Source organism: Schistocerca serialis, chromosome 1, assembly GCF_023864345.2.
Source record: "Schistocerca serialis cubense isolate TAMUIC-IGC-003099 chromosome 1, iqSchSeri2.2, whole genome shotgun sequence".
Classification (NCBI taxonomy): Eukaryota; Metazoa; Arthropoda; class Insecta; order Orthoptera; family Acrididae; genus Schistocerca; species Schistocerca serialis.
The window spans coordinates 453,543,382-453,564,592 of NC_064638.1; the positions used below are offsets into that span (position 1 = coordinate 453,543,382).

The 21,211-nt window shown below is 39.9% G+C and overlaps 1 protein-coding gene across 1 annotated transcript in view; it reads left to right on the top strand.

Annotated features, from left to right (window-relative positions):
* Positions 1 to 21,211, top strand: part of LOC126473173 (nodal modulator 3) — a 159,476-nt gene that overhangs the window by 114,401 nt on the left and 23,864 nt on the right. The window contains exons 10-12 of the mRNA XM_050100059.1: positions 3,720 to 4,009; positions 20,376 to 20,717; positions 21,014 to 21,137. Coding sequence (XP_049956016.1) covers positions 3,720 to 4,009; positions 20,376 to 20,717; positions 21,014 to 21,137 — 756 coding nt within the window. The remainder of the gene's footprint in view (positions 1 to 3,719; positions 4,010 to 20,375; positions 20,718 to 21,013; positions 21,138 to 21,211) is intronic.

A 21,211-nucleotide genomic window follows, 5' to 3' on the forward strand; every position in this document is an offset into this window, starting at 1 on the left:
CTGAGTGGAGAAAAACTCCGACCTGGCTGGGAATCGAACCCAGGCCCCTTGGAAAGACATTCCGTCATGCTGACCATTCAGCTACTGGGACATACTTTTCTCAGAGTAAAACAGAAGTACTCTCGTTTATAGCGAGAAAATCAGAAGTGATTACAATAGGTGCTATTTTTCCTCTAGTGAGCCTAAGAAAGTAGTCATTATTTAGTCAACAAAATGAACACTGAAAAACAATACATTGTGAAAGACATAAATCATATCATCATCTGATTTGAGATATACTATGAGGTTTTGGATTGAGTCTTGACAAATGAGCTGTCAGGATTGGATTTTGGCCAAGGAAGATAGGAGAGGCATCCGTATAATTTGTGATCACCAGTGGCATGTCAGTATTCTAAATTATGTTCCAATCCTTCCACAGCCTCCTGAGGAAGGCCATGAAAATGTAATGTAATGATTTGTGTTGGTTAGCTTCCTGTTCTGTGGATTGTTTTGCATGATAAATATTAATGATGTGGAACAAGTCCTTTTACATTCAGATCACAAATCAAATGCTGAACATTTTTAAGATTTTTTTATTTTTTACCAAAATATACAGACGTGAGTTAGTAATTTCTGCCCACCGCCTCTTCCACATTACAGTAACAGAAATTATTCTACTGAATAGGAGGAGTTATCAAGGAGAAACTTTTTTCAGCTTGTTTTCAAGTTTTATCTTGTTGACTGTCAGACATTTTATATCAACAGGTAAGCGATCAATAATTTTTGTTGCAGTGTTGTGCACTCCTTTTTGTGCAAAAGACAACTTTAACATGGGCTAATGAACGTCTTTTTCTTCTGGTATTGTAATTATGTACATCACTGTTCCTTTTGAACTATAGTGGTTTATTTACAACAAACTTCATGAGGGAATAAATATAATGTGAAGCAGCAATCAGAATGCATAACTTCTTAAACAGGTGTCTACAGGATGATTATGTGTGAGCACCACATATTCATACAACCCATTTTTGAGCAATGAAGACTTTCTTCCATAAAAATGAATTACCTCAAAACATTACTCCATATGACATTATTGAATGAAAATATGCAAAATATGTCAACTTATCAGTTCGCCTATCCCCAAGACTTGCAATGATTCATGCAAATGTGGCTGAACTACATTGTTTTGGGAATCATATAATGTTTAAATTCTCATCAGTAAGAATTTTGAAGTTTCCAACCAATTTATTATTTCCTCTTCTGTGTCATACTTATCACTAGTATAATACCCTTAGATGTGCAGAAATGAATATGTTGCATCTTCTTAAAATTTAAGATGAGACCACCCACAGAAAACCAGTCAGTGATACTTTTAAGAACATTGTTTACTGTTTCTGTATGTATGCTTGGATTGATTATAATACTAGTGCCATCTGCAAAAAGAACTAATTCTGCTTGTCTTATATTAGATGGAAGATTGTATATATATATCCAAAGATTGCAGAAAGCTGTACTTAGTAGATCAGCCAATGTAGTCCAGGGACGTTATTCTGAACAGGAAGAAATCACTTATGGGGTTCCCCAAGACTCAGTCTTAGGTCCGCTATTGTTCCATATGTGACATTATCCATTAGTTGACTATACCATCAACGTCATAATACTTAATTCATCTATGAGAGTTCCGTGATTCACACAGTCAGACACCTTAAATAGGTCACAGAAAATACTAGACTGCACTATTTTGTTATTTAATTAGTAGAGCAATGCTTCTGAAACCCAAACTGTGATTTGTTGAGGATATTATTGTTGCTGAGGTGTGATACTATTCTACAATACATCACATACAAAGATAGGAAAATAATTTCAGTAGTGAAACAAGTTGTTAGTTATTGACATCTCTCTTATCATCTTTCTTAAAGAGAGATTTAATGTCAGCGTATTTCTGTCTCTTTGGAAAAAACCTTCAGTTAGTGATGTGTGTTGGGTTTTTAAACCTGGCAGCTCTTGGGATTATTTTTAAGAGGAGCAAGCTGTGAGCTGATATTAGGCTTCATCATCTCTTCCTCCTCCACCTTCCCCCTCCCCTCGTTCCCTGCCCCCTTACATGATCACTGGCATTACAAAAACTACATTGCACTCTGCACTCAGTATTAACTCGTCAACTATAAACAATAACCATTTTATACGAGGGCTATTCAGAAAGTAGGGAATGTTTTGGCATTTTAAAAGAAATACATTGCAAGAAATACATTTTATTATATACATCTGAAAGAGCAACTGATATACTACTTTGCCACATAGTCACCAAACACATTGAGGCACTCATCATAGTGGTGGACAAGCTTTGAAAGACCTTCGTCATAAAATTCAGCCGTCTGAGACTTCAGCCAGTCAGTCACGCCCGCCTGGAGTTCTGTGTCGTCATCAAAGCACTGTGTTGCAAGTCAGTTCTTCATCTTGGGAAACAAGTGGAAGTTGCTTGGTGCAAGATCAGAGCTGTAGGGCGGATGAGGGAAAATTTCTCATTTGAATGGATTAAGAGGTTCTTTAGTACGATTTGCTGTGTGAGGTCAGGAATTGTGCAAAAACAAGATTTTGGACATCATCTTTCCTCGGTGTTTATTTTGAACTGCTCTTATAAGGCTGTGCAAAGTTTGTCAGTACCGGACAGAATTTATGGTTGCTTCACATTCAAGAAAATCAATAAGAAGCGCACCTTGCCTATCTCAAAACCCTGTCGCCATCAACTTCCTTGCTGACAAGGTTTGCAAACATTTTCTTGGTTTTTGGGGGGACTTTGTGTGCCTCCACTCCATGGATTGTAATTTTGTCTCACAATTGACGTGTTTCACCCAAGTCTTGTCACTGGTTACAATTCAATCCAGTAATGACTCACCATGTTTGTGGTAGGCCTCCAGAAATGTCAACGTTGCTCCCCATTCGCTGTTCTTTATGGTGATCTGTAAGAATTTTGGGCACCCATTGTGCACAAAATTTGTGGTAACCTAGCTTTTGAGTGACAATTTCAAACAACAAAGTCCATGAAACTTGTGGAAAAGAAAGCAAAAGCTCTGTTATTGTGAAGCGACGGCTTTCACGAATCGTTTCATCAACTTTAGTGACAAGATCGTCAGTCACAATGCTCGGCGTCCACTCTTCTCTTCATCATGAATGTTGGCTCGGCCATTTTTAAACTGAATGCACTATTTCCAGACAGAACATTCACTTATTATGTTATTTCCGTACACTTTGCACAAATTATGATAGATTTCTATAGGATTTAGGTTTTTTGCCAACAAAAACCGTATCACAGACTGCACCTCACAACTGGTGAGATTTTCAATTGCAGCGCACATTTCAAATTCGAATAAAAAAAAAAAAACAGACGCGCAGAGACATTCCTGTTGTCACAGCTGGATGCCGACTGAGCTGCCGAGCATGCACATACCAAAATGTACGCTATCAGCGTGCACCTAGCGGTGTCAGATGGAAATGTTCCCTACTTTCTGAATAGCCCTCGTACATAATAATTTTACTCACATCAAACATACTGAAGTGCAGTAGTTAAAAATTCCTTTTCAATATGTGCAAGTGAACTAACACCATGGAGTCCATCAGCCAGAAATGTCATTTGACTTCACTTTATTGTTGTTGTACGACTATTATATTAAAATTAAGTGTTTGAAAAAAATACTGCTTAATAAATTATGTAACTATTCTAATCTTGCTTTCATATTCAGGTACAATACAAACTTGTGTCTGAAAAATCTGGAGCTGCATCTGTACAGAACCTCTCAGTTGAGAGGGGTGTGAACAAAGCTTGTGTCAACCTCCCAGGTGCCTATGAATTTGTACCTGCAGGTTGTCATAAGTATTCTCCATCAGTATTCCTGTGGAACTCTGCAGCTGCTTCACCTATAAAGCTAACAGCAGTTGCCCACACTGTTGGGGGTTCTGTTAAATCCAAACAGAAAGTTAATGATCTCATCATCAATGTATTTGAGGTTGAGAGTGAAAAACTAAAAGCCAGGTATGTATCTCTTTCGCCAGAGATGTAGTTTATTTTTCTTTTTAATTTATTCCAGAAACTGTAAGCAGTTGCATGTCTTCCTGTGTACTTAAATTTTCATGAACTAGTAATGTGTGAACACTTTGGAGACCTAACCTGAGCAAAGTAACTTTGTCTTAAAAAGACTGCACCCAAGTATAGGTTGGGTTGCATTTTTCCCAACACACGAGCCGCCTGTCATTCAAAAACTGGACTCGTTTCATATGAGACCAATTTACAGACTGCTGCTGCCACCTGTTGCCAGTTTCTAGAATTATTTTGAAAGAAACATCAAATAATGTAACACCTGCCGTCACAAATAGCTGAGCCAATATGATTGCATTGATACAATTTTGTGTGTGTACTCATTAGGTCCTACAGTTTGCTATAATTTTTCTGCAAATACATCATACTTGTGAGTGAGCAAGAAATTTGGAAGCTGAGGAGGAAGAAATTGCTCTGTAATTCACCTCACACACTTTTTTTTGTGTGTGTGGGGAGGGGGGGGGGGGGGGGGCTAAAAATTTATGATCTATCATAGAACTAAAGTAAATATGAAAAATAAATCTTGATGCTTGTTCTTTTTTAGTATGTATTATTCTTGATGATACATCATGTGGCTGTAAATTATGGTACAAATGGCCAGTTTCCTAGGCCCGATATTCTTCTAAGTGGCCTATTTCTAAAGTGTTCACAGCTTCAGTAACTGTCATGTGAAAGTACATTTAGTGACATCAGTGCTTCATTTCTCAGTTAAGCTTACTGTGTCCTTCATTACAGGCCAGAAGATTTTGCAGTTTAAACACTTTCATCAGTTCCATCATCTTTTCACTTTATTCATTTATCTTCCTTTACTTTAATATGGGTGATCTAAATAGTGTGCGTTGTGGTATTGATGTTTGTACATACTCATCTTAATTATTTCCTTTTACTGCCTAGTCTATTGGAATATAAATAATTTGTACTGATGCATCAATCTGCTTATGAATGTAGTGAAAAACTGTAGCAAAAAAGACTCCATACTCTAATGATTTATTGAAAAGTTGTAAGACAAGTCATGTCTGCCTCTATAGCTCAGTGGTTAGTGTATCTGCCTGATATATGAAGGACCTGTATCCAATTCTCAGTACTGCCAGGGATTGTTCCTTTGTGGGAGGACTGGAACAGAATGCACTCAGTCTTGAGGATCTACTTGAGTGATAAATAGAGGCTCTGAGGTCAAGAAAGCCAACAACCCTCAGGACAGAGAATACTGAACCCTTCCATTGGCATCAGGGATCCACACACAAATCACCCAATTCTAATTAAGTAAATTACGGCCCAGTGGTTTGTGGGTGCAGAGCTATTGACCAAAAGCATCCCAGCTGTGTTCCATCAGGTTTAGCCAAAGTGAATTTTGTGGCCAAGACATCAATATAAGTTCACTATCATGCTCTTCAAGCCAGAGCAGTGGGATTCTGGCTTTGTGACATGGATAGTTATCCTGCTGAAAGATGCCATTGCCATCAGAGAAAGATTCGAGCATTAAGGGATGCAGGTGGTCCATTATAATGTTCATGTAGTCCACAGTTGTCAATTACTACCATAGGTTCAGTGGTACCCCATGTGAATTTCCTACACACCACAGTGCTGCCCTAACCACCACGCATGTGTGGTATGGTGTCTGTTTAGAGCAGCTTTTCGCCTAGGTGACACAACCATCAAAATAGTGTAACAAGACATGTGATTCATCCAGGTGACACATTTCCATTGATACACAGTCCAAATCTCAATGATACTGTGTCCACTGCTGCCATAATTGATGATGTTGGGTAAACATGGGAGAAAGAATGGTTTATCTGCTGTGGAGCTCCATGTCCATCAGTATGCGCTGAAACATTTGTGCCTGCACCAGCATTGTCCTCTGTCAGAAAATCTGCCACAGATCGTAGCCTAGCCTGCTTCACAGAGCCGGCAAGCCTCCAACCTCTACATTCTTTGATGAGATGTGGAAATCTGACACGTTTTCACTTATTCATTGTTTAACCATTCTTCAACCAGTTTCCACAGATGCTCATGACAGTGGCGTCCAAATAGCTGACCAGCTTCACTTCTCCAAGATGCTTGTTCCCAGGTACCAGACCACAACAATTTGCCCTTCATCAAAGTTGCCTATCTACCTCTACATCTACATCCATACTCCGCAAGCCACCTGACGGTGTGTGGCGGAGGGTACCTCGAGTATCTCTACCGGTTCTCCCTTCTATTCCAGTCTCTTATTGTTCGTGGAAAGAAGGATTGTCGGTATGCTTCTGTGTGGGCTCTAATCTCTCTGATTTTATCCTCATGGTCTCTTCGCGAGCTATACGTAGGAGGCAGCAATATACTGCTTGACTCTTTGGTGAAGGTATGTTCTCAAAACTTCAACAAAAGCCCGTACTGAGCTACTAAGCGTCTCTCCTGCAGAGTCTTCCACTGGAGTTTATCTATCATCTCTGTAACGCTTTCGCGGTTACTAAATGGTCCTCTAATGAAGCACGCTGCTCTCCGTTGGATCTTCTCTATCTCTCCAATCAACCCTATCTGGTACGGATCCCACACTGCTGAGCAGTATTCAAGCAATGGGCGAACAAGCGTACTGTAACCTACTTCCTTTGTTTTCGGATTGCATTTCCTTAGGATTCTTCCAATGAATCTCAATCTGGCATCTGCTTTACCAACCATCAACTTTATATGATCATTCCATTTTAAATCACTCCTAATGCGTACTCCCAGATAATTTATGGAATTAACTGCTTCCAGTTGCTGACCTGCTATATTGTAGCTAAATGATAGGGGATCTATCTTTCTATGTATTCGCAGCACATTACACTTGTCTACATTGAGATTCAATTGCCATTCCCTGCACCATGCGTCAATTCGCTGCAGATCCTCCTGCATTTCAGTACAGTTTTCCAATGTTACAACCTCTCGATATACCACAGCATCGTCCGCAAAAAGCCTCAGTGAACTTCCGATGTTGTCCACAAGGTCATTTATGTATATTGTGAATAGCAACGGTCCTATGACACTCCCCTGCGGCACACCTGAAATCACTCTTACTTCGGAAGACTTCTCTCCATCGAGAATGACATGCTGCGTCCTGTTATCTAGGAACTCTTCAATCCAATCACACAATTGGTCTGATAGTCCATATGCTCTTACTTTGTTCATTAAACGACTGTGGGGAACTGTATCGAACGCCTTGCGGAAGTCAAGAAACACGGCATCTACCTGTGAACCCGTGTCTATGGCCCTCTGAGTCTCGTGGACGAATAGCGCGAGCTGGGTTTCACATGACCGTCTTTTTCGAAACCCATGCTGATTCCTACAGAGTAGATTTCTAGTCTCCAGAAAAGTCATTATACTCGAACACACTACGTGTTCCAAAATTCTACAACTGATAGACGTTAGAGATATAGGTCTATAGTTCTGCACATCTGCTCGACGTCCCTTCTTGAAAACAGGGATGGCCTGTGCCCTTTTCCAATCCTTTGGAACGCTACGCTCTTCTAGAGACCTACGGTACACCGCTGCAAGAAGGGGGGCAAGTCCCTTCGCGTACTCTGTGTAAAATTGAACTGTTATCCCATCAGGTCCAGAGGCCTTTCCTCTTTTGAGCGATTTTAATTGTTTCTCTATCCCTCTGTCGTCTATTTCGATATCTACCATTTTGTCATCTGTGCGACAATCTAGAGAAGGAACTACAGTGCAATCTTCCTCTGTGAAACAACTTTGGAAAAAGACATTTAGTATTTCGGCCTTTAGTCTGTCATCCTCTGTTTCAGTACCATTTTGGTCACAGAGTGTCTGGACATTTTGTTTTGACCCACCTACCGCTTTGACATAAGGCCAAAATTTCTTAGGATTTTCTGCCAAGTCAGTACATAGAACTTTACTTTCGAATTCATTGAACGCCTCTCGCATAGCCCTCCTCATACTACATTTCGCTTAGCGTAATTTTTGTTTGTCTGCAAGGCTTTGGCTGTGTTTATGTTTGCTGTGAAGTTCCCTTTGCTCCCGCAGCAGTTTTCTAACTCGGCTGTTGTACCACGGTGGCTCTTTTCCATCTCTTACGATCTTGCTTGGCACATACTCATCTAATGCATTATGTACGACGGTTTTGAACTTTGTCCACTGATCCTCAACACTATCTGTACTTGAGACAAAACTTTTGTGTTGAGCCAACAGGTACTCTGAAATCTGCTTTTTGTCACTTTTTCTAAACAGAAAAATCTTCCTACCCTTTTTAATATTCCTATTTACGGCTGAAATCATCGATGCCGTAACCGCTTTATGATCGCTGATTCCCTATTCTGCGTTAACTTTTTCAAATAGTTCGGGTCTGTTTGTCACCAGAAGGTCTAAAATGTTATCGCCACGAGTCGGTTCTCTGTTTAACTGCTCAAGGTAGTTTTCAGATAAAGCACTTAAAAAAATTTCACTGGATTCTTTGTCCCTGCCACCCGTTATGAACGTCTGAGTCTCCCAGTCTATATCCAGCAAATTAAAATCTCCACCCAGAACTATAACATGGTGGGGAAATCTACTCGAAATATTTTCCAAATTATCCTTCAGGTGCTCAGCCACAACAGCTGCTGAGGCAGGGGGCCTATAGAGATATCCAATTACCATGTCTGCGCCTGCTTTAACCGTGACCTTCACCCAAATCATTTCACATGTCTGATCTCCGTCAATTTCCTTCGATACTATTGCACTTCTTATCGCTATAAACACGCCTCCCCCTTCACTGTCCAGCCTGTCTCTGCGGTATACATTCCAATCTGAGTTTAGGATTTCATTACTGTTTACATCTGGTTTCAGCCAACTTTCTGTCCCTGTGACCGTTTATTAATGAGAGCAGTTCTGGGACCTTTCTATAGCCGCTCCTGCAGTTTACTATTAGCACATTAATATTGTTATCCCCTGTTGCATTTTGCCTACTCTTACCTTGCCGCATCTTAGGAGGCATCTTGTCGGGCCTAGAGAGGGAATTCTGTAATCTAAAAAACTCATATGTGCACTCCACATGTACTCCACTACCCTTGTAGCCGCTTCTTGCGTGTAGTGCACGCCTGACCTATTCAGGAGGACCCTACATTTCTCCACCCGATAGCGGAGGTCGAGAAATTTGCACCCCAGATCTCCGCAGAATCGTCTGAGCCTCTGGTTTAAGCCTTCTACTCAGCTCCAAACCAGAGGACCGCGATCGGTTCTGGGAACGATACTACAAATAGTTAGCTCAGATCCCACCCCGCGAGCGAGGCTTTCCGCCTTCACCAATTCCGCCGACCGCCTGTACAAACTGAGGATGAGCTCTGAACCCAGACGGCAGGAGTCACTGGTGCCGACATGATCAACAATTTGCAGTCGAGTGCACCCAGTGCTCTCTATCGCCGCCGGCAGAGCCTCCTCCACATCTCGGATGAAACCCCCCCGGTAAGCAGACAGAGTGAACACTGGTTTTCTTCTCCAACCTTTCCACTATTTCTCTAAGGGGCTCCATCACCCGCCTAACGTTGGAGCTCCCAGTATCTAATAAACTCCTCCCCCCGTGTGCCTGCTCGAACCTTGCTGAAGGAGCGGCCACATGTCCACTCACAGGCAGAACGAACGATGCCACACGGCCAGCTTCCACATTAACACTCCGCCTCGTGCGCAGCTGAACCCGCCACTCCCCTTGGGGAGAGGGTGGCCCAACCGCGCCCGGTACCCGCGAAGATGTCTCGACAGCAGGGACAGTGGGTGAAGCATGTAACACCTGGGGTGTACTATGCGACGCACCAGACTCCCCACTGCCGCTGCACTCCGAGGCAGCAGCCTGAAGACGCCTGACCGCGGCCATCAACACGTTCAGCTGTTCACAAACAGTGGCCAGCTCCTCCTGCATCCGTTCACAGCAGTCACACATCCTATCCATCCTAAGAAATCAATTTACTGTAGAGAGTTAACTTTTAACTAGACTGTTAATTCACTAAAGGCGGCTGATAGTTGACTGAACTGTGGTTGCTAGACACTTCTTGAAGAAAACAATGAAAATAGCACTACCTGTCTCTGGACTGTATTGAAAACAAACACTAGCACTACTGGCACTATGGTTGACTAAAGGGACTCTCTCTGACTGTATTCAAAACAAACACGAAATCTGTGGAACACTATTACTAGCACTCAACAATTAATGCTTCCTAAAAGCAAAAACACACGGAAGAAGAAATTACAAGTAAGAAAAATACAGTTAATACTTAAATTAACGTAGCTTGCTGCACAGCAGACGTGAAGCAGACGGCAGTTACTACAGCACTGGCACTATGGCTGACTAAAGGGACTCTCTCTGACTGTATTCAAAACAAACACGAAATCTGTGGAACACTATTACTAGCACTCGACAAATAAAGCTTCCTAAAAGCAAAAACATACGGAAGAAGAAGTGACAAGTAAGAGAAATAGAATTGATACTTAAATTAACGTAGCTCGCTGCACAGCAGACGTGAAGCAGACGGCAGTTACGACGGGGGGTGGGGTTTCTTAGGGGGTTTTCATATTTGCAGTCTCTGTGGCTGCTAGAATCATTCCCTTTCTATCTGTGGTCAGCTTTTATACTTCCCTTGCTGCATCACATGTCTGCTGTGGCAGCAGGCAGCATTCAGTCTTGTGTAGGGCAGTGGTCATATTGTTTGGGATTGTCAGTGTTAGTCTCCCTTTGCAGCTGTCCAAAAACTGCAAAATTCTTTTCATCAGACTGTGTGGAACTGCCGAGATGCCTGCAATGTACACAGCCACGACTGAGCATTGCATTGGCTGTGCTTATACTGTTGGTGTAAACTTTTTATGTTAGATAGCAAGATAGTTATTTCTTCTACTTCTTCTTCTTCTTCTTCTTCTTCTTCTTCTTCTTCTTTATCATCGCCTTGTCCCACGTCACGTAGGGTCAGCATTGCTCTTCTGGATCCTTCTCCTCCATAGTACTCTGTCCATTGCCTCTTCCTTCTTCCATCCTTACTCCCTTAGGTCCCCGGATATCTTATCCTTCCACCTCATCTTCAGTCTTCCTCTCCTCCTCGCTCCTTCAATCTTTATATCTTCAACTCTGTTTCCGATATACTCGTCCCCTTTTCTCTGTAAGTGTCCATACCACCTTTTTCTGCTGTCTTGTATCTTTTTCCCCATGGGTCCCACTTTCACAGCTCCTCTAACAAATTAATTTCTAATCCTGTCCTTCCTTGTTACCCCACACATCCACCTCAGCATCCTCATTTCCGCCACTTCCATCTTCCTTTCCTGGGCTACTGTGATTGCCCATGTCTCTGCCCCATATATCATAGCAGGCCTTACCACCGACTTGTACACTTTCCCTTTCAACCCAATGCTCACCTTCTTGTCACACAACACTCCACTCATTTTCCTCCAGTTGTTCCAACCGCAATTTATTCGGTGTTGTATCTTGCTTTCCAGTCCTCCGTCCCTCTGTATGTACAACCCCAGGTATTTAAATTTGCAGACAGATTTCAGCTCATCATCCTGGATCTTGCAAGACCTCATCTGCACACCCTTCAGTGCTAAATATTCTGATTTTGTCCTGCTAGTTTTCATACCTCTTTCTTCTAGTGCCTTCCTCCAATCCTCCAGCTTTTCCTCAAGTCTGTCAATGCTCTGCTCACAAAGAACATCATCATCCGCAAACATCATATTCCACGGCGCTTCCTTCTTGACATCTTTCACCAGCACATCCATAATCAGGTCAAAGAGATAGGGACTAGGTCAAAGAGGTAGGTACTAAGTGCAGACCCTTGATGTAACCCTACTTTTACTGGAAGCTCCTTTGTCATGCCCACACTACTTCTCACCTGTATCATTGCTTGTCTGTACATTTCCTTCACTAATCTCACATACTTCTCTGACACGCACTGCTATCTCATGCTTCTTCATATTTTGTCCCTTGGGACTCTGTCATATGCTTTCTCCAAATCAAGGAAAGCCATATGTAGATCGGCTTGTAACTCCCCATGTCTCTCCACTATCTGCTTTAAAGCATGTATTGCATCAGTCGTTCCTCTTCCTGGCATTAACCCAAACTGTTCTTCACACACCACAGTCTCCTTGCGTAATCTTGCTTCTATAGCTCTTTGCCAAATTTTCATTGTGTGTGCCATCAGTTTAATACCTCTATAGTGACTGCAGTCCTGCACATCACCTTTCCCCGTAAATGTTGGGATCCATACACTAGTTCTCCCCTTGTCTGTCATCTCCTCCTGTAGCCAAATCTTCTTCATTAAATCCCAAAGAAGCTCAATTCCCTTTTTACCGAGACACTTCCATACCTCAACGGGGATCTGGTCTGGACCAATTGCCTTCCCATTTTTCATCTTTTCAACTGCCCATTCGACTTCATCTCTACTTACATCCATCGTTAATCCTTCGTTTGCCCCTCCTTCCTCAGTTTTCATGTTTACATTTTCTTCATTCAGCAATTTCTCAAAATAATTCAACCACCTTTGGATTATTTTTCCATGGTCATGCAGAATTATTCTTGTTTCATCTTTCTTTGTTTTATTGCTGTTAGATCCTTAGCAGCTTTATCTCTTGATTTGCCTATCCGTATAAGTTGTCTCATATCCTGATTTTTCTGTAGTTGTTCGTATGCCTCCCTTACTGATTCAGCTTTAGCCTTAGCCGCGGCTCGTTTTGCCTCCTCCTTTGCACTTTTGTATGCTTGTCCATCCTCAGCACTTCCGGACATATCCCACTTCCTCTTAGCATCTTTATTTTCCTTCACAACCTTCTGCACCTCTTCATTCCACCACCATGCTTCCTTATCTTTTGGCACCCTTCTCCCAGATGTTAACCCAAACACTTCCACCCCGGTCCTCCTTATAACAGCACTATTTATATTTATATTCCACCACTCCTGCACTCTCCGTGCCAATTTTACCTTTCCCAGTACTTTTTCACTAAACTCCTCTCTCAAATTTTTAACCTTTAATCTCCACCACTTAATTTTCCTTTCACGTTGATTTATGTTCCTCTGTCTTTTACATACTTTCGTCTCACAATCCGCTACGATCAACTTACGTTGTGTTGCTATTCCTTCACCGTATATGACCTTAGTATTTTGCACCTCCCCACTATTTTTCCTTCTACATAATATGTGATCAATTTGGCTTTTATTTTTGTCACTCCTGTATGTTATTAGTTTTTTTCTCTTTTTCTTTGGAAATAGGTATTCATAAACACTAGATCAAAAGCCACTACAAACTCCACTATCTTTTTTCCTTCCTCATTTCTCTCGCCATATCCCCATTGTCCATGCCACCTCTCTTCCCCACCTTTCCTTCTGCCAGCATGACCATTTAGGTCCCCTCCGACTATCACTCTTTCATTCTCTGGTATTCCGACCATTACTCCATCCAAATCTCTCCCAAAACTTTACCTTCTCGTCCTCTGAACATCGCACTTGGGGTTCATAGGCTGTCAGCACTATTACCATTTCTCCACCAAACATCATCTTAACATACATGATCCTATCATTTACTCTGCTGACTTCACATACCTCTTCTTGAAGCTCTCTGTGCAAAATAACTCCAACTCCATTTTTTGATTCCGGGCTTGCACTACTATAAAGTAGCTTATAGCCTTCAGCTAAGATCTTTGCCTTATTGCCCTTTCACCTTGTCTCCTGCACACACAAAGCCTTTATCTTCCTCCTCTGCATCATGTCTACTATCTCTCTTCCCTTTCCCGTCATCATTCCCACGTTTGCAGTTCCCACTCTGATCTTGAACACCTTTGGATCCTTCGCAAAACGCCTCCCCCGGAGATCCGAATGGGAGGCTATTACTCCGGAACATTTATCTTGAGAAGCATCCATCATTCCTCTTGTTTTGGCAATGTTTTTAGAGCCGGATGCCCTTCCTGCCGCCAACCCCCTTCCCTTGTTAGAGGGGCGGAGGCTTGCTAGTTTTGGTCCGCCCTGGGCATTTTATTTCCTCATTACCCACCATATCTGGTGAGCGTTCCCCTATCCACCACCCAGGGAAGCGCACAATGGGAGACTAGCAACTCCACATGGGATAGTTATTTCCCGCATACATTCATCTTATCCAAACTATATTTATCAAATTGTGATATCTATCCATATTTATATGAATAGTTATTTCCTGCATACATTCATATAAATATTGATAGATATCACAATTTGGTAAATATAGTTTTGATAAGATTCTTTTCTTTATCCAAATATCCTGACCATATTATGTTTTTATGGTGATAATGATTATATTGCATAAGTGGTTGCCTAATTTAATGCATAAAAGTAATCATGACTTGTAAACCAAGCCATATGAGGGCTGAACCTAACCTTTACAATAACAAGTGAATGTCAGTTAGACATACTAACAGTTATTCGCATGAGCTCTTTGGAGACACTGTTTTAGCTAGCATTTATCCTATTTAATCAGAGAAGTTGCATTTCAAGTATTGCTTCATAAGATATGTCCTCATGATATAAAGTCTGAGTACCCATCTCTGTGGCTGAGGGGTCAGGATGTATAATATCCAGACAGAGGATTCAGGCTTGAACACCATATTGGGTAAGGGCACTGGTTGTAATCAGCCATCACATTGTTTTAGAAATCATCCCAGTATTCACTTAAATGTATTGTAGAGAAACCACAGAAAGTCCCATTTTCAACATTATTTTTTCCAACTGAAAGAAATAAGGTTATAATGACTGAAGCTTCCAGTTTCTAATTGATTTTATTTTGTTTTGATTTTGCCGGGTTGTTTCTATCTGGGAACAAGAAATCATTTTATTTTTATTGTTATTAATGTTATTATTATTCATGCCCAATTTTATATTTTCACAACAGATTAAATTTTAAACTCTTAATATATATTCAGAGAAAGTGAGATAAGTTATGTTCTTTATGATTCTGTTGTGTTACTTTCATGTCACTGCACAGTTAAAAAAGCAAATAATGAAATATAACTGCACTTGACACAATCTTGATTTTGTCCAACAGTATATTTTACATTCATCTTAAAGTTCACACATCCAGGAAAATTAAGCATATGTAAAGAATGATGGTGGTAAAATGCAGAAGGATGTAATTGATGGGTTATGTAAGACAAGCATTGGATTTAGCAGATGAAGCACAATGGTGTTCCTGTTTCGGTAATATATATCACCATCTCGAGCATTGACAGTGCAGTATTTGCTATTTAAACAGGAATAATACAGTAATTAAATCTTTCTGTGATACATGATTACCTGCTGCTGTTATAACTAAGTCTTGATACAATGGAGTCTGATACTGGTTCAAAGTGGGGTCTGAGCTGTGCTGGCATGATACTTATAGTATTCTGCCATTCATAGAAGTACCTCAACATGAGACATGCAGTTTATAGACCTATGCTGCCTGTCGATTTGATCCTGTTTAATGAATGTAAGTTGATGAAGTCTTTTATTTTATTTGGGAAGATGAAGAATAAACGTGTACACTTAATGAAAGTAAAAACTGAATACTAACAATGTTTATGACATAGAATTCTTGGGATTAGAGCCTGATAATAAATAAAACTGAGAGGAGCATACCACAGAACTTTTGAAGTGCCTAAACAAGTCTCTATTTGCAGTGTGAATGTTGTCAGACATAACTGATATAAAAATTAAAAGAAGCTAGCGTACTATGCTTACTTTCATTCTAGCGTACTATGCTTACTTTCATTCCATAATGTCACACAAGGTTATCTATTGATGTAACTCTTAAAGCCAAGTGAAAATTTTCCAGGTCCAAAAACTATGATGAGAATTATTTGTGGTGTGAACTTAAAGAACATCCTGCAGATTCCTGTTTACAGAATTAGGGATAGTAACTACTGTTTCCATGTGTATTTACTCCTTAATGAAATTTATCATTAAGATATACAGGGTGTATCAAAAAAAAATCATCCAATTTGGCACGTACATATTTCTGAAACTAATAAACATATGCAATGAATTTTTTTTTTGTTTATTAATGGGATTGTTTTTTGATGAACGGGAAACTCAAAAAGTTTTTTGTCCCTTCTCTCATAGGTGTTCAGTATGCCCCCCCTGAGATGCATGGCATACGTCATTGGGGTATTCAAATTGTTCCCACACTGCAGCAAGCATGTCTTCAGTTACAGCTTCCACAGCTGCTGTTATGCAATGTCTCAGTTCATTCACTGTTGTTGGTAATGGAGGCATATAAACAGAGTCTTTTATAAACCCCCACAAGAAATAATCACATACAGTGAGGTCCAGTGACCTTGGAGTCCAGTAATGTAACGCTGAATCATTTGGTCCATTTGACCGATCCATCTTTCAGTAATCCTTTGATTTAAAAATTCCTGCACTTCCAGATGCCAGTGTGGCAATGCCCCATCTTGTTAGTAAATGAAGTCGTTTGAATCAGTCTCCAACTGTGGGAAAGGAAAGTTCTCAAGCATATGCTGTGTCAGATAACAGGAGTGACTCTGGCAGACAGTATCAGAAACATCATCATCAAACAGCAGGTCAGTGTGAAGCCAAACACTGAGAATATGTTAAAGGGCATGTATGGAGAGCACCACAGAGCACAGTGAAAAATTATGGATACCTCGTCAATGTGGATGGATGAAGATCACACACAGTACCAAAGAAATCAGAGTTGATCCACAAAGCAAAATCCAAGACCATGTTAGAAAGAAAAACAAAATGCTTCATGCAACTACTGGCTGTTTATGCCTTGAAATGCCTTATTAATGAAAGAGAAGCAGTGATTTTTTTGATTTTTTTATGTTTGACCATCTGACTTATCTCCTGCATGTTCCTGACAAAGAAAAATGGACCATATCCTTATCTCAAATAACAAAATAGTTATGATTTTTAAAAATTGGATGATTCTTTTTGATCTACCCGTGTAAAACTCGAGTGTTTGCTTTTTCCAACAGTATGTTGTTCACACACATATCTCAAATAACATAATAGTTGTTTTTTTTTTTTTTTTTTTTTTTTTTTTAAATCAGATGATTCTTTTTGATACACCTTGTATATCTTTTTCACACAAATAACTCAGTACTAGAAATAACAATAATCTTTACAAAGGTTGGAAGTCACTTTGGTCCAGGAAGGTGTTCATTATTCAGACTCACACATTTCAGTAACTTTCCAACAGCCATAAAAAGTTAAACTACTAATAAAGTTCATTTTAAGAGCAGCTTAAAGGATTTATTGGTGACCAAGTACTCCAATTTTATGGATGAATTTCTTAGTAGAACCAACTTATGTGCGTATGTTACTAATAATATCAACCAAACCAATCCTAGTATTAGTACAATATGGCTGTAAAAAATCAGTACAGTAATGCAAGCATTGTAAATAAGGGTTGTAAAATGATATTTTATTTGATGATGCATGGCTGCAATAGCCTAAGAATTGTCATATGCGCCTCAGTGTATTGTACATTTACATTTTTGTGGCAAGTTATTTATTACCTTTCAAATGAAAATATTTTATCATCCCCATAGCCAAATGGTTAGCATCACTGTCTTTGGTGTGAAAGGACCTAGGTTCAGTTCCTGGTGCCTTCTCGGATTTTTCTGAGGTAGAGTCCAGAATGGGGTCCACTCACGCCCAAGTTGTGTATTCTGAAGGATCTCCACAGTATGGAATGAAAAATACATGTTATCTAATCTACTTTAGCCCTTCTGGCAAGAAACATTGAAACTGGTTGACAAACTTACTAATTGAAATTACACTAATTCATTGTTACTTCTTGACCACTTCCAGTATTGTTTGTCTCTCCAGTTTGGACTGATGTTTCCTTGCCTTCAGTACCTGTGTATGTTTTGGGGAATGTGAATAATGAATGGGTTCTAAGAATTAATGTAGGCACACTAATACGTAGCAGAATTAAAAGGAAATCAAGAGAAGTTAAAACAAGTTGCAGCTGAAGATCAACAAAAATGACAATTGTGAAAATACGAAATCTTTGTATTATTAAGAACAATCTAAGTCAGTTAAATGGAGATCAGGTACAAAGATCCCAGCAACATTCTGAACTTTCTGCAGCAACATGTTCTTCACACATACGGTAGTGTGTCTGTCTATCTATTCATTCAAACTGACAACTTTGTTACTGTCATACTGATAGAACATTTTCCCCTGGTCCTCCTTTCAATATTTTTAAGAAGGTGACTGTAGTTTTTGAAAAAAAGTTATCGGTAAATGAAAAATAGGTATGTAATTGTATTATAAAGCAGGTCTTTTCTTCTTCTTCTTCTTCTTCTTCTTCTTATTGAATTCATTTTCACTTTCCTGTCATTTTCAGAAGGCTTTACCACACAGAAAATTATTACTTGAAAACAGAAACAATTCACATTGTTGTGATGCAAAAAGAGACTGCCAGAGTTACAACTAAAATGGATGTTTATTTAATCAGTGACAAGTTTTGGGCTATGCCTATTCTCAAACCAACCAATGTTTGCAAAGTAAAATGTCCACCCAAAATAGCAGTAAATAAAGTGGGTACATACTTGTATGGCCCCAAATAATGTAATCCATTGTAGTTGCAAGTCTTGTTGTCTCTTTTTGCATCTCATTCTAAAATGAGTTGCTGTCCCAGTATACCCAACATGCAGGAGATAAGTCAGATGGTCAAACATTAAAAAAATAAAAAAAATCACTGCTTCTCTTTCATTAATAAGGCATTTCGAGGCATAAACAGCCAGTAGTTGCATGAAGCATTTTGTTTTTCTTCCTAACATGGTCTTGGATTTTGCTTTGTGGATCAACTCTGATTTCTTTGGTACTGTGTGTGATCTTCATCCATCCACATTGACGAGGTATCCATAATTTTTCACTGTGCTCTGTGCTGCTCTCCATACATGCCCTTTAACATATTCTCAGTGTTTGGCTTCACACTGAACTGCTGTGTGATGATGATGTTTCTGATACTGTCTGCCAGAGTCACTCCTGTTATCTGACACAGCATCTGCATTTCAATGGCTTAGAGGTTTAGTTAAATTTAGCTTGGACATTTGCTATCATGTGGAACAAGTCAGTTTTCATCTACGAATTTTCAGTGAAAAATACGGAATAATCTTGATCAGTTACATAATTGTCTTAAGTTACTTCGTTTTTCTACACAATATTTGGTACTCAACTATTTGTATATTCTTCCCCACTTCATCCCTTCTCTCTTGACCTTTCGTATGTGCTGCCTCCCCCCCCCCCCCCCCCTCACACACACACACACACACACACACACACACACACACACACATATTCTCCTATGGGGTAGAGGAGTTGTCAAACTATTTTGATTTCAGTTTGTGTTTGAAGTTAATTTTTTTTTACTCTTTACATCACTGGATAGGTTGTCAAAGGTTTTTATCACTGAATACTCACTGCTCTCTGTGGGACACCAATGCTGAGTAGTGCATAGTGTTAGTCATTTCTGCTTGTAGTATTTTATTTATGAATGTTGCTGTTATTTCGTAAGTGTTATTGATTGTTGGCAACAGACTTCACAAAGGAGTAAGTGTATTAAGAGGCTGTTGTCAGTATGGGGTCATTTCATGGTTACAGTCATGACATTTTGGAGATTTAACATTGAAGTATTGACATGAAAATGAAAAACAGATAGCCCTGAATATAAACAATATTCAGTGAAGAATTGGTGATGTGAGCTGTGTCGATTTGCCACTAAACAAAGGAACAGGGAGTGTTACAGATATAACAAAACCTTCACTTTTTGTGGGGAATTCCGCACTTTGCGTACCATTAGAATTTTATAATCGTAAAAAATCATGGCGCGAAAGTCGTGGCGCGACAGCTCCATCCTGCACCATCTCTGACTCAGCACTGCCCGTGCTTTCTTACCGCGCTGTGGGGGGATCACCGCTAGCCAGGGGCTGCGCACACATGTCCCAAGGTCGAAAAACATCGCTCTTTCGAATGAAAACAGCCCCATTGTCCTCCGCCTTACGGTTTACGGGCTGCTAAAAACTTTTGGCATAGTCCTCGTACCAACATCTGATATACTTGAGCTTTAAGTTGGATTGGAATGATTGTAACATAGAGCCTTTGTGACTTCACATAATTGCATCTGTGCTGCATTGACTCTGGCTTGTGTATCATCATTCCTGAAGCAGTCAATGTGGATCCAGATACTTTCTACACGCACTACTTGTAGCCAAAAAAAACTTTCAGAGTCCAGTGAGAGCTGAATTTTTCTAGGACTTATCTTTTTATTGGCAATGAGCAAAAACTATTGAACAGAATTCAAATAATCACTTCCTTTTATTTATAAATTGTTCTTTTGTTTAGGATTGGACCACTGGAGCCACAACCGCTGAATAATGGCCAGTATGAGTACAAATTCCAGCTCCATGTTGTAGAAGGGGAGAGACTCAGATTTGTTCCAGCAGCCAATACACTTTTGTTCACACCTGTAAAAAGCACTTTGTCAGGGCCTTCTGACTGTACTGATAAAGGAGTTGAATTTTATGCTGATAAAGGTCATATCATAGAAGGAAAAGTAGAGCCACCACTGGTCGGTGTTAAAGTATCAGTATTTGTAGAAGGTTCTGAGGAAATCGTTGCAAGCACAGACACTTCCACTGATGGAAAATTTAAGTTTGGTCCTCTTTCTGATGGATTAAAATACCGGTATGTCAACTTTCGTCTGTATATTTTAATGTAAATGTATGTTACCGAACTGAATCACAGATGTAGGACTTACCTGTGTTTCCCTTTTCATTTATTTTTTGTTTCTTTTCTGATTGAATAATATGAAATTTCAATAGATATTTCAAGACAAGCTTTGTTTTTTAGAACAAACATAGTTAATCAAATAGCTGTAAAAGTGCTCAGGATAATTAATCTACATTATGTGGTTGTTAATTATACACATTTGTTTATCAAGTTCTTCAGTGTGACATTTCTGCTGTTTACCTCATTTGCAGTGTATCAGCTGAAAAAGAAGGCTATGTGTTGTCTGGTCCTGACGCTAAAACCACTTTCAAAGCCCACAAATTAGCAGAAATTGTGGTAGAAGTAATAGACAAAGCTGATGGGAAACCATTGCAGGTATTGTATCAGAATTATGTTTTAAGCCCTGTGCACCACTTAGTTTCACATTAATAAAAAAAGTTCCCTCTTCA